This window comes from Ambystoma mexicanum, chromosome 8 (assembly GCF_040938575.1).
Source record: "Ambystoma mexicanum isolate Mex_15411 chromosome 8, UKY_AmexF1_1, whole genome shotgun sequence".
NCBI lineage: Eukaryota > Metazoa > Chordata > Amphibia > Caudata > Ambystomatidae > Ambystoma > Ambystoma mexicanum.
The window spans coordinates 1687044949-1687063903 of NC_090929.1; the positions used below are offsets into that span (position 1 = coordinate 1687044949).

An 18955-nucleotide genomic window follows, 5' to 3' on the forward strand; every position below is an offset into this window, starting at 1 on the left:
ATACGGAGCTGAACTTACCTTACATGATCTAGGGCCGTTATTGGACCAACTTCAAGAGCAGATTTGGAAAGATGTATTAGGCTTACCCTCATCAATGCCTAATGTTGTGATAAGACATGATTTGGGGATTAACTCCCTCTCCTCCAGATACAATTGGCGCATGTTAAACAATTTTGCTAAAATATTATTTCCCATTAGAAATTCGCTCTACATAGGGCTAAACAGAATGTTAATAGATAACAACCCTCCCTCTATGGTGAAATTTAAAGAACGCATGCTAACCCTACTGGATAAGATCAATCTCCCAATGGAAGATCTGGAACTTTTTCAAGAGAAAATCAAGAAGAAATTACTGTTACAGGATTGGGGCGATACCTGTACGACAATGGAAATTTACCCTTCTTGTGCGGAATATTGCAAATTTATACACAAGCAGAAACCACGCATGTCTTATTTAGCACTTTGCCCCTGTTCTAAGGTCCGTCGCACTTTTATGAGCTTCAGGCTAGATTTAATTCACACTCAATCTAGAACGAAATACTGGTCTAAAGAAACATTGGCTCACTCTAACTAGGTATGTCGTTTTTGTAATCAAGCTGTGGAGACTTTAAAACATCTGTTCTTATATTGCTGTTACATTGAAAATGGACGATGCATTCTTATAAAGTCCTTTATGAAAGCTAATATGATTCTAGCTAGAGAGTGGATTTGGACTAAATGTATGTGGGAATCAACAGATACTTCTGTAGTAAAAACAACAAACTTTGTAAATATCATTGAGAAAGAACTAGAAAATGCATCGTGACCTTAGAGAACTAATGAATGTTGAGAATTGATGGTGCTTAAATCTAGTGTACTCTTGTACAAATCTTAATTTATGAAATTGATATTTTTATGTTCAACATGTCATATCGATTGTGTTCATACCATAATATTTTATGGTGTCTGATTTTAACAATTTTGTATTGTCTGAAAGAATCACAAATTATTTGGAAGGTCTATTTTTTTGACTAAAAACAAATAAAGTTTTTAAATATATAAAAAAAAAGAAGGCTTATGACTGTCATGAAGGACTGTGGTGAAGGAGAAGGACTCTGGCGAAGGACTGCAGGGATGGAGAAACACTGCCTCCCAACACCCTTACTCTGCTCTTGCTTCTCTGTGGCATTGTTTTGGCCACAAGGTGGCACATGTATGCCGAAACCAAAAACAGACACAAAGGCTGTATACACTACCTGGCATACACACCTTTACAACTTCTCCTTAATGGAGGAGAACTGTGACGAAGAAAGACTGTGATGAAGGAGGGGCCTACGATGAAGTATTGTAATGAACGAGGACTGTGACGAAGGAGAGGCCTATGATGAAGTACTGTAATGAACGAGGACTGTGATGAAGTAGAGGCCTACGATGAAGTATTGTACTGAATGTGGACTGTAACAAAGGAGAGGTCTATGATGAAGTACTGTAATGAACGAGGACTCTGACGAAGGAGAAGGTCTATGATGAAGTACTGTAATGAACGAGGACTGTGATGAAGGAGAGGCCTATGATGAAGTACTCTAATGAACGAGGAGTGTGACGAAGGAGAGGCCTATGATGAAGTACTGTAATGAAATAGGACTGTGACGAAGGAGAAGGCCTATGATGAAGTACTGTAATGAACGAGGTCTGTGATGAAGGAGAGGTCTATGATGAAGTAATGTAATGAACAAGGACTGGGATGAAGGAGAGGTCTATGATGAAGTACTGTAATGAATGAGGACTGTGATGAAGGAGAGGCCTATGATGAAGTACTGTAATGAACGAGGACTGGGATGAAGTAGAGGTCTATGATGAAGTACTGTAATGAACGAGGACTGGGATGAAGGAGAGGTCTATGATGAAGTACTGTAATGATCTAGGTTTGTGACAAAGGAGAAGTACTATGTCAAGGTCTCACGAAGGAAAAGGACTGTGATGAATGTTTCTCTGTAGAATTTTTTTAGTGACAAGGTGGCACTTTTATGTGCCAAAACCAACAGCATAGGATGCATACACTAAGCTTTGATGCACGCACACTGGGAAGGAAACAATAAATGTTTCCTTAAACAAACCCATAAACCCAAAACAAAGATACATTAGCAAAGCTAGCTTTGCTAACTTTCAAAACTAAAACATTGTGTGTACATAAGTTTAGCAGTTCGGGCTGTCTGTCTGAGCAATACTTGTGTATCTTTCACTATGCAAAACAAATGCAAAATGCACCAAAGCACTTTTCATTGGAGCTGCATAACATTTCAATTGTCGGTTGGATGTACACCAAAGTTATAAGCTATAGGCGTTTTTGCAAAATGTTTATGCAATGAGGTTTCACCTTAGATATATGGAGACAACCTTTATCCAAGTGCAGGGCAATGCTTTCTCCTCGCCAAAACCATCAGGCAGCCCTCTAAAAGAGATTGCTGGAGGCTACTTTAATGTGGGGCCAGTACAGGATTGTCAGGTTCATTTTTTATTATAATATCCTCTAGTTCCAGTTTGATCTATCTGACCCTTTGTAATTGGTTGCAAGGAATATATGTGGAGTAACATGCAATGGAGTGCACACCGGAAATGATGCAGCCGATTGGTTTCAAAATCTCTCTGTGTGTAGGTTTTTGTCTTCCTGAAGCACTGACTTCCCCACTGTCAATTCCTCCAAAAAGCAGTCCATGCAAACCCGCTCTGGGGGGCTTAGCGACCAGAATAGATAATCAAGATTGTGAATGAGTTGTCAAGATTGTGTTCTCTGACCGTACACCTTCACACATTGCTGGTTGGGTTACAATGCTATCTTGTTTTTCCCACTTAACGTACTTTTATGGATTTACGGCTAAAATTTAACACACTGATTTTTCTATTTTTCCAGGGATTAGCCCCGTCCGCCTCGTGGATGGTGGGAACGAATGTGAGGGTCGTGTTGAGGTCTTCTACAATAACTCCTGGGAGTCGGTGTGTGACACGTACTGGAACCATTTCAACGCAGAGGTGGTGTGCAGACAGCTCGGGTGTGGAATGGTGCACTCCGCTCCTAAGAATGCCTATTTTGGACAGGGGGATGGAAGGATTCTCCTGGACTACGTGAACTGTCATGGGGATGAGCCCAGCTTACTGCACTGCCGTCACATCGGGTTCTACAACAATACGTGTGGTCACTACAACGATGCGAGCGTCATCTGCTTAGGTAAGCGTGTGGTCTCCTACACCAGGTGCCACCATACTGAGGTTACAAAGATCTGATGTGGACAGAGATTGACATCGATGCATTTCTTTGCAGTTCCAATTTGTTATGTCATTTTTAATTGGATCTTTTCCGCAGTAGATCACAGATCTTCAAATTGGGCCAAAGTCCTGCATAAAAGTCTACAGGATGCACCGCCCCTTTGCATCCTCTGGAATAAAGCATGCTAGGCAGCCTTCTAGGAAGACCTCATTGACTTCATTCATTGAAAAGTGGCTCATTTGAATGTTTGTCGTACTTTCAGTGCAACAACTAAAATCCCTTTCCACTCCTTGTTGAATTCAGATTCAGCTTGTGTGAGTCCAGGTGACCCACTTTATGCCCCGCTGGCATTTCCATGATGACACTCATTGTGCCCACGCTCTGCCATACTCTTCTCACCTCTAAATTCCACATTTGGCCCAACCACAATGTTCTCCTTTTCACAGGACTGGCTCTGTGACAATAAGAGGGATTATCATCTCTTAATTTTTATTTTCTGTTTTTATTGGGTACCTATAATGCGCCTATACACAATGTGTTTCAAGGCGCAACAAGACAAGAGGGGCGACAGGGAGGACAAAACAACGGTCCTACTAGGGCATGTGACATTTGGATCATGGAAGTGCAGTAACAAGAAGGTCAGGGGAGGGGATAAGGGGCATGTGCCGGTCATGGTGGAAGGCCCGTGAGAAAAAGCGAGTGCCAAGGGAGGCCAGGTGGGCAGAGCCAGGGGAAAGCAGAGATTGCACAGGAAGGAAGGTCCACAAGATAAGGGCGAGGTAAGGGGCTACAGGCCCAGCAAGGCTAGTGTGGGGGGAGGGGCCCAGAGAGGCAAGTGTGGGAAGGGGGAGGGGGTCAGGGCAGCAAGGACAGTGGTAGACTGGACTAGGAGGCCCAGTGCCCTGTAACCAGGCTGTAACCTTAACTATGACCTAAAATCTCCAGAATCACTCTACCTCTGCTCCAAAACCTTCCACTAATGCTAATTTCTACCTTGGACTCTAATATAACACTAACCCTTAGCACACATTTTATTTGCATGTCACTCAATAGAAAGTAATGGAAAATGAACAGTGAGCCTAACTCCAACCCCTTCACCAGCTCTCCACAAATGACAGAGCCATTGCCCTAACCCAAACCATTGACCTAACCCAAACCATTGACCTAACCCAAACCATTGCCCTAACCCAAACCATTGCCCTGATCCAAATCATTGCCCTAACCCAAACCATTGCCCTGATCCAAACCATTGCCCTAACCCAAACCATTGACCTAACCCAAACCATTGACCTAACCCAAACCATTGCCCTAACCCAAATCATTTCTCGAACCCAAACCTTAGCCTTAACCTAACTGCAACTCTGCCACTTTACCTAATGCTCTAACCACTAGGTTTATCCTAAACCCTATCCTACGCCATCATCCCCAGCCCTCCCCAATGTCCCTATACCCTTTCTTAACACTTACCCAAACCATTACTCTATTAGTCCTACCACCACCCCTATACTAACACTTACCCAGACACTTGATCTACCCAGTGACTAACCACACTTCAACACCAGCAACCACCCAGCAACCACCCTCACCCTAACTCTAACCAACATCTTTACTCTAACCCCTGCCCTATCCTTGCCCCAAACCAGGCAATCACAAGCCCACAAAACCCTCCTTGATCCTCACAATGTCTTCGCAGCACTACATTTTTGCCTACATTTCTGCTGCATCTTTCCACTGCATTTTTCTGGGCAACGTTTTCACTACAGAGGTATTTTCACCACCCCGTTTTCACTGGCTACATTGTTGCTGGCCACATTTTCACTGGATACCCTCACATTGTGTCTGGGCCACAATGTTAAAGGAATTCCAGAATCCTGGCCCAATGCCAGAGGCCAGGACTGGTGACTGATATCATCTTACATCGATCTCAGCTGGCTGTTCAGGTAGTGCCAACCCTCCATGAGCAATGTCCTATTCTCTGACCTGCACATGTGATATTGGATACGAGTCCCATCGGTGCGGTGTGGTGTGTGATGCTGCTTGCATTGTCTACGCCATGGGGTTCGCCCATGCTCAGCTGTGACCCTCTTATCAGTCCTGTCGCTTTCCCTAGCTGCCCTCATCTCGCCTCATGAATCGTTGCTCCCTGTAAATATTCCACACTCAGGCAGCAGCTGGCACCGCAGTGCTAAGGACTGTCACTTGTTCTCTGTGTGTTCTGTTGCCCAACATCACATACCGAGCCATCTGCTAATTCATTTTGATCAATTGCATTCGCAATTAAGTCTCTGACAGGTGATATGTTACTCACTGGATACGGGTGAACACAGTTTGAGACCCAGGCATTTTCTCTAGACAAAAGCGTCACCATCACCCGCATGCAGTGTTACTCAGGTGAACTGTCTGTATGCTTCTCTCACGTGAACATGACACTGCCATCTGGCCCTTCCTCATCTTCCTCTGCCTCGGGATAGCTTGCAGCAGTTCCAGCCTCAATGTAACGTTGGCAGTCGTGTTCGATACATCCCAGACTTGGGGAATGACCCCATCACTGCGTCATTTACCTGTGACATACTCCCATCTGTCATCGACGGAAGGTCCCACTTGTGAAACGCTCCATCTTCTACAACATAACGCTCAGTTGAACAGCAAGAGGTCAGATTAGTTTTCTGTGTCTGTCTAGGCCACCCAGCTGCCTTAAGCATTGGCACTTCTTTCAGAGAAAGCTTTCTCCTAGCTACACCTGTCTTGCCCCGTTGCTCCTTCCAACAGATCCTCTTTTCCCAGTTGTTTCAGACTTTGTTTGGTAGCATCCTACAGGCTGAGGGTACCTGGATGTACCTGAACTTGCTGGCCTAGGGAACCCCTCCCCCCCATGTCATTGGTCATGCCGCACTTCCACGGTGCACCTCTCTTCCCCATTCGGATGATAAGCCTTGTCCGCTGTCAGAGATCCTAACAGAAAGTCTCCCACTTGGCACTATCCCACTACCCAGAGGCAAGTACTGGTTCAGCCAGTGGCATCGTGTGTTGGCAGTGACTGGAAAGGGTCCAAGCTGGGACATTTATGAAGTGTAATGCAGTGGTGCCTCTGGAATCTTCTGTACCCAGTGATCTCTAGCTGCACGTGTCTGCCTCAGGCCCATGGCCTCAGTGGTCAAACCACACCTCTGAGTTAAACTTTGGCTCTGCACCCCTACAGGCCTTTCCGCTCTTGTGAGCTGATAGTTATCAGCCCAAGAGGGGCTGTGACATTGAATTACTTTCTGACTTCATCAATAGGCATTTCAGGTTGCTCTTTCACATGTGGAAAATCCTTGGACAAGTTGCTAAAGTCCCCAGGTGTGCAAGGGGCATGTACCTTTACCAAACCTCCGGCATCATGTGCCCCAACTCCTGGGATCTGTCTCAATGGGAATTGGAATTGTGTGCTTGTTATGTTAACTATTCTGCCTGCACTGGCATGGGAAGGGCTTAAAATGGTCTGTTGCTGCATTTACTCACCTGTTGTTAGCAGGTTTTGGGTCTGCGTCTGTTGTGCAACGCGAGCTTGCTCTGCTCCTGTGGCGGCGCATGCAGCGTCGCGGTGTAAATTTGCGGTAGTGTACAATTGTGGATGAAAACACTGAGTAAAAGCCACATTATCCTAGGCCTGATGTCCCCACATTAGTTGTCATCTCTGGAAAAACGAACCAAATTTGAAGCTTTATGCATTTTGCTTTATTTGAAGAAAGTCCTAGATTTGTTTAAACATCATCTTGCTCAGTGTTTCCACTGCAGAACTGAGCTTCATCTCCCCCAACCTTTTATCCATCGCATTATAGACTATCATAGATCTGGTTGAAGGGCTTCTTCCTCTCCGGCGTCTTACCTCTGGAATTCATTTCCTACTCATTTTGGAGACTAAGGGGCTCATTATAAGTTCCCCGGTCTGGAAAAGATGGCGGATAAAATGCCCCTAATTCCATCACCAGCATTGTTTCCATATCAAGGAAACACAAGGTTTCCGGTGGGGGCAGTGATTTGCCGGCAGTCCTGACCTGCCAGGAGTTCAGGCCCCAGCAGGCAAATAAATGCTGGAATCACTGCCACTGGTCCAACCGGTGCCAGGAATTCCGGCAATCCCATACCACCTATGGAGTCCTGGAATGGGAATTTACCGGCATCTCTGCCGCCCATATTATTCTAGTAATACCGGGCTAACGGGCGGCGGAAACAGTAAGGCAGTTTTGCGGGTATCCCGCCAGCATTACCGGTGGGATACCGGCAAAACTGTAATGAAGGCAATCAAACTTCTAATTTCTGACTATCTATTCTGGAAATTGTGAAGTCCTGTCTTTTTACCCAGACTTGCAATATCGGCTTAGATTGCCAGTCTCAGGAGATTATTCTTTTCACTTCTATAAGTGATCTACACCACAACAAAGGTGTAACGCCCAGTATAAATCGGGAGTCAGAATCATGGGAATCCGAGTCTTTCCTAGATTCCCTATGCTGTAGATTTCTGGCTGTTACAATGAGATGGTCAATCTGGACTGTGTTGTTCGCCAGGAAGTAGGGCTGGGCCAGATTACGGCGGGAAACTGAATTGGTGAAATTCACCGACATTTCCATTCTGTCCGCTAGGCTGTTTTCCACCTTTTCCGCCACATCTTTTGTCGGTTTTCCTTTTGTGTGGATGTTTTGTTTATCCCTGAAATTTCATGTTTTTGGTCCTAAACATAAATAAATTGAAATTTCGAGAAAAAACTAAATTTAAATTGGAAACATACCCAGAACGTATTTCTTCCAAAAACAATATTTTGGGAAACAAGATTTTGGGTGGAAAAAGGTCAGGAACTGGCAAATTAAATCTCCAGGAGAAATTGGGAGATCAGGCAAAATCTGGTCAGTTTTCACTGTGGAAGGAATGGAGCCATTTAGCCCAACCCTACCAGGGATTCTGAATGAAGATTTGTGACTTTTTGGTTTTGGCATGGAGTTCTTCCTAGGAACTATTTTGAGGATAGCTTCAAGGTGTTATTTGAACATTCTCTCCCATTTAAAGTCGGTGATTTTTATGGAGAGTCTTGTAATGGATTATTCAATTTTAAGAAAAAATGTTAGTGTTGGTCTGTGCTACCACTGCCTAACGCATGTCCATTAATCCTATGCCCAAGATACATGCCAGCACTGCCATTGCAAAAGACACTTGTATGATGACTGTTCCCACACTATATGCCTAAATTATGCAACTGGAAACCTGATTTGCATATGGTCTTTCTCCTTCTGTAATGGCTTGGCAGGCAAAGCACGAGGTCTGGTGGGTTGTCCAGAGCAATGCCAGAGGTAAAGATTCAGTCTAAACCTTCCAGCCATCACCTCTTTGTTTTTACTTTGTCACCCCGAGTGAGACGGGTATGCCCAGACGTGGATCCCTGGCCTAGAGACCCAAGCTACTCCTCACTGGTGACGCCCAATTAGGCCAAAACATGTTTGGGGATGCTTGTGGTCTCCTGCAGAAGAGATGTGACTTAGCAGTTCCGGCTGGACTGCTCCTTCAGTCTAAACCTGTCAGCCATCACCTCTTTGTGACTGCAAGAAGATATGGTAATGCTGCCTGTGCCATTATATGCCAGTATTGCGATTCTATCTGTGTTTTAAGACTAGTTACTTTGACCTCTGTTTGGTCAACTCCTGCAGCTTGCATGAAATTCTTTTTTTTGAGGAACCACGTATGCTTTTGTTTCACCCCGCAATGTCACTTCACCCTCTCCCACCCCACAATCATGTTTTGAGAGCTACAGGAGTCCATCGAAGAGAGGTTAAAGGAACTGCACTGCAAAAAACGGTTTATAGTAACTTTTTCAAACGTTACATTTTCGAAATGCCATTTTTTCAACACCAAAATGCAGAAAAAAAAATGTGAATGTTTTTTTCTTAATTTTATTTTTTAAATGGGGGGTTCCCCCAAAGCCCCCTGTTTTTTTATTGATACTTTTTTTTAAATAACGAAACAAAAAGAAAATATATAAAACAAACAAAAATAAATTCAGATTCTTTTTCGCCATTTCTTTTTCGACAAAATGGCATTTCGAAAATGTGTTTTCAAAAATTTGACTGGATACCAAAAACCCCCACAATATTGGCCCTTTAAGAACCCACTCACGTTAGCTATGGCCGAATAAGTGCAGCTTTGCCACTTTAAACACACTAATAATGCCACAAATTGACTCTGTAAGAAGTAATGTTCATATTGGCTGGCCAGTGCATGTGCGAGGAATTCACATCTGACAAGGATATAGAAGCCCTGGCCTTTTTGATTTTTATTAATTAATAAAATGATGTAGGTAATACATTCTCAAACATATCCCCCTTTCATTAAGATACATTCCAAACGCATAATGGCACATGTGCCCTGCAGCAGCAGTCTCCTGATCTGCAGTCACCGCTCTACAGTAGCACAATACACATTCAAAGGCCAGAGGGGCCCTTTTGACAGCTGCTGTGACAGCCAAGTCACTGCAGCCCAGAGGGTACACCAAAACCTGTACCTCTGTTCTATACCACACACTTATAATGAACTATCATCCTGCTTTGGGGTATGGTGGTTGGTAGTTCACATACGTTTTCATGCCACATCTGATCTGTATCATATATTGTATTTCACTGTATTGTATGGGCATTTGTAGAGTGCGGACTAAGGCCAAACAGCATCTGGGTGCTAAGCAACACAAATAAAACAGCTGATGTTTTCAGCATACAAATGCTAACACTGTAAGCCCAGGGCAGCCATGGACAGGATGTGTATATTCTTCATAGGTTAGCTGTCTCTGCTGTAACCAGCAGGACAATAGCCAGTGGGAGCTGCCTCTCTTTTGATCCTTAGTGAGGTCAGTTAACAACTCTCTCCAGCAGGACAGCTCTCAATCGGAGCTGTCCAGGGAAACAGGAATCAAAGGGCACATCCATTTTGCTTTACTCTATACCCCTCTTCGTTCGAATCTCTTACACTGCCTTTAGCACAATACACTTTGGGTATGATGCAATAAGGCAAATACCACGTGTTACCTTGACCAAGAATAGGACCCCATCAAAGCAAGCTTGATATATGATGTGATATGATATTTTATTTGTATCACCCTCATACACAAGTGTTTCAGAGCGCGACAAGACACGGGAGGGGAACAAGGGAGAACAAAACAACGATGCAAGTGCATGGTAAAGGGAAAGGGGAAATTGCATGGGAGGGGGAGAATGGAAAGTGCAGAGCAGAGGATAAACAGATACACAATAATAAATACAAATAAAATATATAATGGAGCAATAAACAGGGGTAGTGCAGCCAGCAAGTGGCAAGTGCTGTGTTTGCAGTAGCAGAACTGGGTAAGTGCATAAGAAGAAGGAAAAGGGGGTATGGGGGACTTTATGGGTACAGATACAGTCCTGAGTGAAAGGGGTGGCTGGGAGGCAGTGCAGAAGGGTGGCAGGATGAGCAAATAACTGGGCCAAGGGGACAGAGGGTGGCCAGATGCACAGTGCCAAGAGAGAGCAGATCAGCAAGGGAGAGGGGGACCAAAGGCACATGCAAAGAGGAAGATCTTGAGGTGCTTCTGGAACCGGAAATGGTTCTCCTCAAGTTCTAGAGTGCCAGGGAGGCTGTTCCAGAGGGAGGCCCCGGCCGAAGACAGAGATCTACCCCCAGCTCGTTTCTTTGAGAAACAACTGACCCTGAAGGAGTTAGAGGTAGAGGAGCGAAGAGCTCAAGAGGGGAGGTATTTTCAGATGGATAGCTGAAGGTATTTTGGACCCAGATCTCAGAAAGCCTTGTAGACAATGCAGAAGGTTTTAAATGTAATCCTTGCATCCACTGGGAGCCAATGGAGAGATTTCAGAGCTGAGAGATACGATCCCAGGTCTTGAGGCCAAGGACAAGTCTCGCAGTCCTGTTCTGGATTAATTAAATGGGCGGAGAGTAGAGGCAGGTAGATTTAGAAAGAGGCTGTTACAATAATCCAACGCAGAGGGAACCAGAGCTAGGGAGACAGTGAGCTTCTGGGGGAAGGAGAGGAAAGGAAGAGTGCCTCTGAAGAGGTCTAATAGGAAGTTTGACTTTTTAGAGACCTCAGAGATGTGGGCGGAGAAGGAAAGTGTGGAGTCAAAGATGACCCCAAGGTTCTTAGCCTCGCAGGTGGGGGTAGGAGGAGGGCCAAGGGAGGCCGGCCAGAGAGTGAGGGGAAAGGATGGAGAAGGGTTGCCGATGAGGAGGATCTCTGTCTTCCTGGCATTCAGACAAAGATCATTGGCGGCACACCAATCTTGAATGGCAGTTAGGCAATCAGCGATGAGGGAGGAAGAGGAGGTGGCCGAGGGCAGCCTGAAAATGAGTTGAGTGTCATCAGCGTAGCACTGGAAATTTGAGCATAGAGTGGCAATGCAGTGGGCCAGATATGCCAGGTATTGGTGAAATACCAGGGCGACAGGTTAGACCCCTGGGGAACACCAGAGGCAGAAAAGATGATAGAGGATAGGAAGGACCCCAGTTGAACCTGGGAGGGTCGATCAAAGAGGAAAGAGGTCAGCCAGACCAGAGCCTGATCAGTGATACCCAGGTTATCACAGAGACGGTTGAGCAGGATGGTATAGTTGACTGTGTTGAAGGCAGAAGAGAGATCGAGTAGGATGAGGACAGAGGGAATGTTAGAGTCAAGATCGGAGAGCAAATCTTCACGGATATTCAGGAGAGCAGTTTCTGTGCTTCTGACTGCTCTGAAACCAGACTGGTGGTCATAGAGACAGCCAACAGAATCAGAATGAAGGTTAAGCTGAGAGGTGGCCAGCTTTTTAAGGAGTTTGACCAGAAAGGGAGTAATGGAGATTGGTGATGGTTAGCCGGACAGGAAGGATCAGCCTTGGGTTTCTTAAGAAGAGGATGCACAAGGGAGTGTTTCAGAGGGCAGTGGAAGAATCGTGAAGCAAAGGAATGGTTGAAAAAATCAGCAAGGGCTGGAACCAGGGTGTCCATTTGGTCCTTGATGGTTTTAGAGGAACAGGGATGAACCTGTTTTGACGAGGATTTCATAGATCTGACTTGTCAAGCGACCTCATCAGGGAAGAAGAGAGGAAAGGAACAGAAGGAGGGAGGGGGGCTGCTTAATGGGGGGTCATCAAGCAAAGACTGAGGGGGAATAGGAGGGGTAGGGGAGGAGAGGGTGGACAAGATGTCCTGGGTTTTGAGATAAAGTGAGAGGCAAGGTCATTGCAGAGAGCTTGGGAGGTAAGAGGAGGGGTAGAGACTGCAGCAGGGTTGCCAGCTCCTTGCAGATTTTGAAGAGTTCAGCCGAGTTGTTAGATGCCACAACGACACAGGCTTGAATGTGGACTCTCTTCTTGGTGCAGACAGAGAGTCGGTATTGACTTTGGAGCAGGCGACAGGACAGTTTGTCAGAGGATGAACAGGAAGCCCTCGATTTCCTCTCAGCCACCCTACACTGCGTTTAAGTGTAGCTAGATCGGAGTCATACCAGGAATTGCACTTGGCTTTGGACTTCAAACGGATCATCATAACAGGGGCAAGAGCATCAAGAGTATCAGAAATTAAAGATTAGAGCAGAGACAGGGCTGTGCCAGTGTGTGAGTCAGTATGAGGTGGGGGAAGGTGGGGGCCAAAAATGTATTAACAAACACATATAACAACTTAAACACTAGTAGCTGATAATATCTGACTGCTGCATAGCTGGTGGGGAAGAGTGATCTTATCAAGCTTTTTGTCAGAAAGCCCGCCGATACAGGGGTTTAACCCCGGCCATGATACTTAATATAATTCTAATGATAATGGTATTACAATGGGTTTTGAATCGGAATACAACTAATGTTATGAAAATATTACTTTACTCAGAGCAAACGTGTGATTGTGCTTTATGGGTTCTTGTAGATCCCAGTCTGTACTTTCTTAACTGGATTCATGTTTCAGCACCTACAACATCTCCAGCCACAGTATCGACTCCAGTCACAGCATCGACTCCAGTCACAGCATCGACTCAAGTCACTGCATCGGCTTCAGTCACTAAGCCCACTCCAGTGACAGGTAACTATCATACTCCTTTTATTTAAAGAGTAACAATACAATCTTTTTTCTTTTCCCTTAATGCGTCACGAGTTTCTTTGTATTCCTGATGTTGCAGCAGTGACCTGCCGTTGCCAGGCCACTGGTGAATGGCTTTTTTATCATGTATGTGCCCAGGAAGAGGGAATGTGCCCAGGTAATGCAATGAGTCACATTCGAAACCTAGAGATGCCACAATTTTAGACTCATCACTAATGCCCCATTTCAAAATGGCCGCCATTCAGCTCCAAGAAATTTTACAATGCAAAACAATCCTACACTCAAGGCAATCTGGTTTCAGGCCAAATCACGGCACAGATACTGCCTTACTAGATCTCCTATCACAAATGCTTAGCATTATGGCTAAAAGCAGACATGGCCTACCAGATTACTATACCTGTCTTCTGCATTTGACCTTCTCAACCATGAACAGCTACTACAAACTCTAACCATCACAGGTTGGTGCTCCTAGAGTGCAGTAAATTGGATTTGTTCTTTCATAAAGAATAGGATATCCCGGGTGCAACGGGATAGCGCTATATCTGATCCAGAGGAAATGACCTGTGGAGTCCCTCGAGGGGCATGCCTCTCTCCAGCTGTATTTAATATTTACAGCAAAACCCTCTCTGATATGCTCACAGATATGGGGGTACAATTCAACAACTACACGGACGACACCCAGCTACTGATGGAACTGAGTGGAGACTATATCAAAGACCTTGCAGACTTACACTCATTTGCAAGTTGATTGGTTGCTGGATGTCGTCCAACTGGATGTGTTTGAATTGATTAAAAACCAAGCTTCTGATCTTTGGATCCTCCCAGGCAAGATCTAAACTTTTGATCGCACTTGAACATAAATAGCAAGAAGATAGCAGTAACTGAAAAAGTGAAAACACTGGGCATGTACTTTGAAGCTTCTTTGAGAACAGAGCCCCAATGCCGAAAACACAGAGAAAAGCTCACAATATCACCTAAGACTTCTGAGACAAATCAAACCATTTGTCTTTAGCAAAAATTGTGAAACCTTAGTGAGGGCAAAATCATGCCTGGAATCGATTATTGCAATGCACTTCTGTGCGTATCTAGCAAAGGCAGCATCCAATAACTGTCCAAAATATCCCAAGAAGAGAACATGTGCAAATCAAAGGAAGGGTCTCCACTGACTCCCTGTAACAGCCAGAGTTCAATTCAAAATAAACACCCTGATCCGTAAGTGCCTCTATGGCACAGCCCCCTCCTATTTGAAAGAATGCCTGGTGTAAAATGAACCCAAAATAAACTTACGCTCCAGTAACACCCTTTGCCTGGTGTGCTCGCGTATTAAACGGGCAAGAGGGACCTCCTTCTCTGCTCAAGCAGCGCTCACATGGGGGTCACTGCCCGTGGATCTACGGCAGCCAAGAGATCTCTCCAATTTTAAGAGACATTTGTAGACTGACTTATTCAAGTGATCGCTAAACCCCTGACCGCCTGCCTGATCCCTTTTGTCTTTTCTCCTCTTTAATGTTGTATCGTGTAAATGTTTGCCTTGATGCCTGTGGGCTTTCAGAGCATTACTAATAAATAAATAAAATACATGAAAAGTTATGGAAGTTCAGATTTTGCTGGAATGTTCAGTTGCCCTCCAAATTTGGTGAACTTTCAAGGCCAAGGTCAAAGGTTGCAATGAAAACTTCATGTTCCTACGAACATTGTAATGTGGGCTGAACTATCAAGAACCATAGAGTTGGGTAACCATACACATTGATTACCAGTGTCAAGATGCTCAGCTGGTGATGTATAAATACACCTGTTATATGATGTTAACTAAGGCGTCACTACCACAACATCCTATTATTCTAGGGTGGTGGTTACCACCCTATAGTTAAGGTGAAACCAATGAATATTTGACATTTGCAAACATTCTATTACCAATAGGTTCTGTCTCGTTGGGCGTATCTGGCTGAACCTTTCCCAGAAATTGCCAGTCGTGGGACCAGAGCAAAGCAAATTGGGGAAAAGTTATGATATGATAATATATGATATGATATGAGATGATATTTGATTTCTATCACACTCATACACAAGTATTTCAGAGCGTGACAAGGCAAGGGAAGGGGAACCTGGGACAACAAAACAACGATCTTACCAGGCTCAGTGACACAGAGAATGCGCAAGTGCACGAGAGAGGGGAGTGGAAAAGTGCATGGAAGAGGGGAGAAATGGAGAGTACAAAGCAATGGAGAAACAGATAAATTTGAATACATTAATAAATAATAAAGTCAACCAACAATAGTAGTGCAGCCAGCAAGAGGCAAGTGCTGGGTTTAAGGCAGCAGACAGGGTAGGTCTGATAAGTGCAGGAAGAAAAAAGGGGGCACTGTATGGGTACAGATACAGACCGCAGTGCAAGAGGCAGCCCGGAGGCAGTGCCGGAGGGTGGCAGGGTGAGCAGGTACCTGGGCCCGGAGGACAGAGGGTGGCCAGGTGTACAGTGTCGAGGGAGAACAGAATCAGCAGGGGAGAGGGGGCGAAAGCAGAAGCAAAGAGGAAGGTCTTGAGGTGCTTTTGGAACCAGAGCTGGTTCTCCTCAAGTTTTAGAGTGGCATGGAGGCTGTTCCAGAGGGAGGCCCCAGCTGAAGACAGAGATCTACTTCCAGCTCGTTTCTTTGAAAAATGACTGACTCTGAGGAAGTTAGAGGTAGAGGAGCGGCGAGTTCGAGAGGGGAGGTATTTGCAGAGGGATAGCTGAAGGTATTTTGGACCCAGGTCTCAGAAAGCCTTCTGGACAATGCAGAGGGTTTCAAATGTAATCCTTGCATCCAATGGGAGCCAATGAAGGGATTCCAGAGCTGTAGAGATACGATCCCAGGGGTGGGCCCAAGGACATGTCTTGCAGTCCTGTTCTGGATTAGTTGTGAAGGCCGGAGATTGGAGGCAGGTAGATTTAGAAAGAGGCTGTTACAGTAGTCCAACCTAGAGAGAGCCAGAGCTTGGGAGACGGTGAGCTTCTGGATTAAGGAGAGGAAAGGCAGAGTACCTCTGAGGAGATGCAATAGGAAGTTTGACTTTTTAGAGACATCAGCAATGTGGGCGGAGAAGGAAAGTGTGGAATCAAAGGTGACCCCAATGTTCTTAGCCTCGAAGGTGGGAATAGGAGGCAGGGCCAAGAGAGGCCGGCCAGAGAGTGAGGGGAAAGGATGGTGAAGGTAAATCGATGAGGAGGATCTCCGTCTTGCTGGCATTCAGAAAAAGATCATTGGCGGCACACCAATCTTGAATGGCAGTTAGGCAATCAGAGATGACAGAGGGCAGCCTGAAAATGAGTTGTGGTGTTGTCCGCATAGCACTGGAATTTTGAGTACAAAATGGCAATACAGTGGGCGAGAGTTGCCAGGTATTGGTTGAAAAGCCAGGGCAAGACGTTAGACCCCTGGGGAACACCACAAGTGGAGAGGAAAATCGATTATAGGGAGGACCCAAGATTGACCTGGGAGGGTTGATCAGAGAGGAAAGTTGCTGAATGGTTCAAAGATTATTAAGCATTAACAAATGTTGTTCTATGCAGTGCCCATTCATTTGCCTAATGGCAAAAATGGCATATTTTAGACGCATTCACAGTGAAAGCCACTGTGTGGATTTACACGAAAAAGGAAACAAGTAGGACAGAGGGATGTAGTTGTGCCTTTTGGTGGTTTGGTATAAATCGGTCCAATACTTTTAATTTGATGGAGGAAAGGGTGCCCTAGGGATCAAAAGTCTTCAAGTATCTCACATGATACATTTCTTGAAGCTTAAGGAGTGCTTCCTTCCAGAAATAGAATGTCACTGCCATCTTTGATGATTGTGAGAATTTGCTTTGGAAAAATAATTTGGTCTGCAGGCCACAAAATCGGAAGCCCCACGCCCAACACTTTCCACTTCTGGGCGCAACCTTTTGTGCGCAAGTCTTCCGTCTTTGTGGCCTACTGACCGCGAACCGACTGATAAATCAGTGTATGTTCCTATTATATACAAAAAAAGTGAACAGGTAGCTTAAATGGAGATTTAGTTTGCTATGTTAATGTACATTCTTTTTAATCTCAAACAGTAATCTACACGCTGCAATAGACTGTCTACTATAGAACATTAACCAACCTATTCAAGTTATCATTTTAGAACTATAAAAAACAATTATGTTTCAGAATTTAAAAAAAAACTGCAGAAAGTTCAGGGAAAAGTTAAAGAACATTTGGCAAGATTCACTAATTAGATAAACAGGTTCTACAATAAATGTATCAACTGGATTAATATTCAACTACTGCTTTTACCAACATATATTTTAGCATTTTTACTGATGATGCTAGTTTTGATAAAAAGTTCATTATTTAGAGAAATTATTTTGTCTTTTTTAGTTGAACTTTGAGAATACATGTCTGCATATAGAAACTATTCTTTTTTTTTTCCTTATGAATTTAGATTTGTAAACGTTGGTGAAATCGTTTCCTCAGGACAGTAGAAATTGGCTTGTATTCATTGTGAAAGATAGAGAGAGAGAGAGAGAGAGAGAGAGAGAGAGAGAGAGAGAGAGAAAGAAAGAAAGAAAGTGGACATATGGATAGGGAAAAGGAAGACACATAGATCAAACAAGACAATGGCGCAGAGTGTTAGGGAGAATTCTCTGTTTAGGCTGAATTTCCTAACCTAGTGAGTCCCCCAGCAGCTTTGCTGGATTTCTGGAGTTTGTTTTTTCCATCCTGCCAAGAGTGAGACTCTTTTTGCTCCCACTCTTGGACATGAATGTGTGTAATTCCTTTGTATATCCATGTGTTCTATGGGCTATGGGGTCTTTTACTCCATAGAGTCTCATATGTTTTTATATGTGTGTTACACCGCACCCTATGTGCCGTAACACTGGGGCATCCTAGCGGACCTCCACCATAGACTCCATACCCGGGGACTGACTACTGTCTCCCCGGGCATGTAAAGTCACCATTGGCTTTACTAGACCTAAATTTACCAACAGAACTAGTACAAACCATCTTATTGTGGACATGCTAGTAGGGGTAATTCGATTACTCCTAGATCTGTTACTCGAGGGGGCACTGTCCCGTCCCCCCTCGTCGAGTTTTGGCTGGTGGCAGTGGAAACTACTTGTTATGTTCGACCCCGAACATAACCCTATGGGATCTGTCCCATTGTTGGAGATTGATACTTTTCCTCGTTAATCTCTAACGTACCACCGGTCTACTTATCTTAAATAAGTTTATCGGATAGTATTTTCTGCCAGAACTCAGTTTTTAAAATGGCGTCTATATTCGCCTCTGTGACTCCTAAATCAAAGGTTGAGCCCTTTCTTCCACTTTTGGCGGGCCTCTGGACAGAGATCCTCCAAAATGGTGCCATTCTGTCTGGGTTACCACAGGGGTGTGGGAGGGGGTTTAGGCACCCTGGACCGAGTTGCCTTGCCAACTCCGGTCGCACTCTGGTGTGATTGGCCCAAGTTGTGAGCCTCCCCGCTCACCACTTAGCGTGTGTTGATTGACAACTAGGCTGAATGAATGGGGGTTTTCTGCTTAAAGGCGGGGCTTTTGGGACTTCAGAAGTCGCCACAGGACCTAAGAATCCGACGAGGGTAACGCTGAGCCGACCTGCACGACGACACTCCC

General features: G+C 44.8%; 1 protein-coding gene across 1 annotated transcript in view; it reads left to right on the plus strand.

The window, feature by feature from the left end:
* Positions 1–226: 226 nt before the first annotated feature.
* Positions 227–18955, plus strand: part of LOC138473453 (deleted in malignant brain tumors 1 protein-like) — a 79230-nt gene continuing 60501 nt past the window's right edge. Inside the window, exons 1-3 of the mRNA XM_069612104.1 lie at positions 227–377; positions 2891–3205; positions 13155–13307. Coding sequence (XP_069468205.1) covers positions 227–377; positions 2891–3205; positions 13155–13307 — 619 coding nt within the window. The remainder of the gene's footprint in view (positions 378–2890; positions 3206–13154; positions 13308–18955) is intronic.